At 55.9% G+C, this 4714-nt stretch overlaps 1 protein-coding gene across 1 annotated transcript; it reads left to right on the forward strand.

Moving 5' to 3' along the window:
• Positions 1-176: 176 nt before the first annotated feature.
• Positions 177-4228, forward strand: GPR45 (G protein-coupled receptor 45). Its single transcript, XM_024743793.1, has 2 exons — positions 177-211; positions 2765-4228. The coding sequence occupies exon 2, from the start codon at positions 2839-2841 to the stop codon at positions 4198-4200; it is 1362 nt and encodes a 453-aa protein (XP_024599561.1). The 5' UTR covers positions 177-211; positions 2765-2838; the 3' UTR covers positions 4201-4228.
• The last annotated feature ends 486 nt before the right edge of the window (positions 4229-4714 follow it).

Consider the following 4714-nt stretch of genomic DNA (forward strand, 5'->3'; position numbering starts at 1 on the left):
CGGGCCTCTCACTGCTGTGGTGTCTCCCGTTGCGGAGCACAGGCTCCGGACGTGCAAGCTCAGCGGCCACGGCTCACGGGCCCAGCCGCTCCGCGGCATGTGGGATCCTCCCGGACCGGGGCACGAACCCGCGTCCTCTGCATCGGCAGGCGAACTCTCAACCACTGCGCCACCAGGGAAGCCCCAGCACTTCTTGAAGATGAGTCATGAGGTTGGTATAATCCTTACAAATTATGCGAAATACTTATTTAACATCTGCACTGGAAAACAGAGACCCACTCAAACCACTTTTTTAAAAGGGGAGGTCCAACCTGTGTGAAGTCAAGTGATAGATACTTATCTCTCCTCCTTTAGGCAAAGAGTAGAAGACTGCAGTGAATGTACTGACCATACACTTGGCGGTCATGAAGGTTTATGGTCCCAGAGGGCAGCCCTCCTCTTCCCAGCACGGGAAGCCCTCGGCTTGGGGCTGGCTCCGCATCCGTGCACCCTGATGCAAGGCTGGCCCGCACTGGACCACCCCCGGGCACGCCACACAGTGAGAGGGTGGGTGGCAGACTGCCCCCAGTGGCCCCCCTGCCCTGGGAACTGGGCAGGATGAGGACTCAAGGTCGCTAGCATGAGAAGGACCAGCAGTCTTAAAGAGAAACTGAGGGGCTTCCCTGGTGGCGCAGTGGTTGAGAGTCCACCTGCCAATGCAGGGGACACGGGTTCGTGCCCCGGTCTGGGAAGATCCCACATGCCGCGGAGCGGCTGGGCCTGTGAGCCATGGCCACTGGGCCTGTGCGTCCGGAGCCTGTGCTCCACAATGGGAGAGGCCACAGCAGTGAGAGGCCCGCGTACCGCAAAAAAAAAAAAAAAAAAGAGAAACTGAGGCCCTGACTCCAGAGAAACCAGAAAAATTTCAGAAGAAATGAAGAGAACTTAAAATACCACCTCTAGTAACCTGGAGAGTTTCGAGCGTACATCCCTCAACGAGTGAAGAGCTGCACAAAAGACACAGAAGATAGGAACACTCTGAGATTTAAAAACATGACTGCCAAAGTCAGAAATTAAATAGGACTAAACATAAAGTCAAAAAACCCCTCAGAGCACAGTGTAAAAAAAGAGTCCAAAGCAGAGAAATTACACACACACACACACACACACAGAAACACACAACATTGTAAATCAACTACATTCAATGAAAAAATTTTTAAATAAGTTTTTTTTTAAAAATAAGGGAAAAGAAAAGAAAAAGTAAGTCCCAATCAGTGAGGTCCAGCATCTACCTGTTAGGTATTCCCCACAAAGATCAAAAGGGAGAAAACTAGCAAAGACGTGAAAAAAGAAACTTTCCCAAAGTTGAGGGGCACATGGCTTTGGATTTAAAAGGCCCACTGAGTACCCAGCACAACAAACAAGAAAAGACTCATATCTAGACACTGCCTTGTAAACATTTTTCAGAAGGAAAATATCCAGCCTTCAAGAGGCCATAACTTGTCACCTGTGAAGGAACAGAATCAAATCCACTTCCAGCCTAACCCCAGCAATGCTGAATGCCAGAAGGAGTGACGTCTCCCAGTCTCTGCAAGGACATTCTTTCAGCCTCAAGTGGACAGCCTGCCAAGTCATCGGTCAGTGGGAAGCTATGGAATCTGTATGTTACAGACGAGGAGGTCACACCAGCAGAGGTTAAGCAGCCTTCCGGAGGCACCCACTGATGGGAAAGTGGTGGATTTCACCTGCTCAAGCAAGCTGACTTTGGACTGAGCTACAGAACACCATCCTTGCCACACCCCTGAAAGAAACAAGAAATGAAAGATAACAACATCCTTTTTTTTTTTTTTTTTTTTAATTTTTGGCTGTGTTGGATCTTTGTTGTGGTGCATGGGCTTCTCATTGCTGTGGCTTCTCTTGTTGCGGAGTACGGGCTCTAGGCATGTGGGCTCACAGGCTCAGTAGCTGTGGCTTGCGGGCTCTAGAACGCAGGCTTCAATAGATGTGGCACACGGGCTCAGCAGTTGTGGCTCCCGGGCTCTAGAGCGCAGGCTCAGTGGTTGTGGTGCACGGGCTTAGTTGCTCCGCGGCACGTGGGAACTTCCCGGATCAGGGATCGAACCTGTGTCGCCTGCATTGGCAGGCGGATTCTTAACCACTGCGCCACCAGGGAAGCCCCAACAGCACCCTTTAAAAGGGTTTATCTGGGGGGAGAGTGTCCTCCTTTTCATCAGTGTTTCCAAAAGTAACATTCTAGCAGCACTAGTTATCCAAAGTGTTACCATTGAGGAGATTGGGGGAAGGGTACATGGGATCTTGCTGGATTATTTCTTACAACTGCATGTGACTCCACACATAAAACAAATAGCAGCATCAACTACCATTTATTTACTCCACAAAATTTCTGTTGAGCATCTTCTCCACTGGGGACACAGCAAACAACACAAACAAAACCCTGCCCTCACGGAGCTGGCTTTCTACTGGGGGTTGCCTTGTCCGAAGCTTCACTGGATCAGGCTGTTTATAATTCAAGTTATAAAATACATGCCGATTATGGAGATGTTGATTACAAAGTCTGGTCCCCCACAAGGTGGGTCTAATCAGGTTTCCCGGGTGATGTGACAAGGCTCGGCGTATGTGTGAAGACCGAGCCTCATCCCACGTGGGAAGTAAATGAGTCACCGCCACTCTGATGTTTAAAATACCTGCAAAAGGCAAAAACTGCTCTATTCAACCCGTGCTTGGAAGGTCTAACCCCGTTCTCTTTCGTGCTTCTTTGCTCCAGGCCACCGAGAGCGTCCAAGAAGAAAGCTGCTGCGGACACAGTCGGTTGTCACGGAGATGATGAGGCTGTGATTGATGAATCGCAAATCCCCGCCAGTTGCTCCCAAAGAGGGAGGCTCCTCCCAGCTTTTGCAGCGCCCTCCAGATCCAAGACAACCGGGAGGTAGATGCAGCCGGCAGACAGAAGGCTGCCGCCCCCGAGGCGCTGAGGCCCCTTCCTCTCCCTGCTGCCCCGGCTCCAGGATTTCCTCCACGATGGCCTGTAACCGCTCGTCCGTCGAGACCTACGAATACCTGCTGCCCAGCGGGAGCCACGTGGCGGACCCCGGGCCCCCCGCGCCGCCGGCGCCCCTCAGGGTGTCCCTGGCGGTCCTCATGCTGCTGACGGTCGTGGTGGGGCTGCTCGGCAACGCCGTGGTCTGCATCATCGTGTACCAGAGGCCGGCCATGCGCTCCGCCATCAACCTGCTGCTGGCCACGCTGGCCTTCTCGGACATCATGCTGTCCTTGTGCTGCATGCCCTTCACCGCCGTCACCCTCGTCACCGTCCGTTGGCACTTCGGGGACTCCTTCTGCCGGCTCTCGGCCGCGCTCTACTGGTTCTTCGTCCTGGAGGGCGTGGCCATCCTGCTTATCATCAGCGTGGACCGCTTCCTCATCATCGTCCAGCGCCAGGACAGGCTGAACCCCCGCAGGGCCAAGGTGATCATCGCCGCGTCCTGGGCGCTGTCCTTCTGCGTCTCGGCCCCGTCGCTGGCCGCCTGGCCGCTGGTGGAGGTGCCGGCGCGGGCCCCGCAGTGCGTGCTGGGCTACACCGACCTGCCGGCCGGCCGCGCCTACGTGCTGGCGCTGCTGGGCGCCGCCTTCTTCGCGCCCTTCGCCGTGATGCTCGGCTCCTACCTGGGCATCCTGCACACGGTACGCAAGAACGCCGTGCGCGTGCACAACCGGTCGGACAGCCTGGACCTGCGGCGGCTGCCCCGCGCCGGCCTGCGGCGGCTCCAGCGGCAGCAGCAGGCCAGCCTGGACCTGCGGCGGCTGCCCCGCGCCGGCCTGCGGCGGCTCCAGCGGCAGCAGCAGGTCAGCCTGGACCTGAGCTTCAAGACCAAGGCCTTCACCACCATCCTGATACTCTTCGTGGGCTTCTCGCTGTGCTGGCTGCCGCACTCCGTCTACAGCCTGCTGTCCGTGTTCAGCCGGAGGTTCTACTGCGGCCCCTCATTCTACGCCACCAGCTCTTGCATCCTCGGGCTCAGCTACCTCAAGTCCGTCTTCAACCCCATCGTCTACTGCTGGCGAATCAAGAAGTTCCGCGAGGCCTGCCTGGAGCTGCTGCCCCAGACCTTCCAGACCCTCCCCAAAGTGCCTGAGCGGATCCGGAGGCGAATCCAGCCGAGCACCATCTACGCGTGCACCGAGAACCAGTCCGCCGTGTAGGGGATGGCGGTGAGCCCCCTGCCCCCCGCGCGGCTTCCTGGGACTCCCGTGCAGTCAGCACTTGGGGGGGCCTCTTAAGCACAAAGGGACTCATTTGTTACCGGGTGAGCTGCGGCTCCCAGGTTGGCAGGATGAATTATTTTTGTTCTCCCTGCGGGTCTGATGGAAACTGGACGGCCGTCACGACAAAAGGGGAAACGGGTGGGTGATGAAGGAGTCCCAGCGTTAGGGAGGCGAGGGGAGCAGGGAGGGAGGTTGGCTGCGGGGCAGGAGGAAACCTCTGTCTAAAGAGCTCTCTCAAGATCTGCCTCGCAGACAGCCGTGGTGCCATGTTCTGACGCGAGAAACCCAGGTAGGTTCACCTCTGGGTCATCGGTCAGTGTACTGGGCGCCAGCATTCTTCAGAGGCGTTTGTGTCTGTGGCATACATTGTGGAAACACGCCAGGTTCTTTACAGTGGTCAGATGTGCATTTTGGACGATGCCGAATCGTCCGTTCTATACACCAAAATCAC

This window comes from Neophocaena asiaeorientalis, unplaced genomic scaffold, assembly GCF_003031525.2.
Source record: "Neophocaena asiaeorientalis asiaeorientalis breed wild unplaced genomic scaffold, Neophocaena_asiaeorientalis_V1.1 scaffold114, whole genome shotgun sequence".
Classification (NCBI taxonomy): Eukaryota; Metazoa; Chordata; class Mammalia; order Artiodactyla; family Phocoenidae; genus Neophocaena; species Neophocaena asiaeorientalis.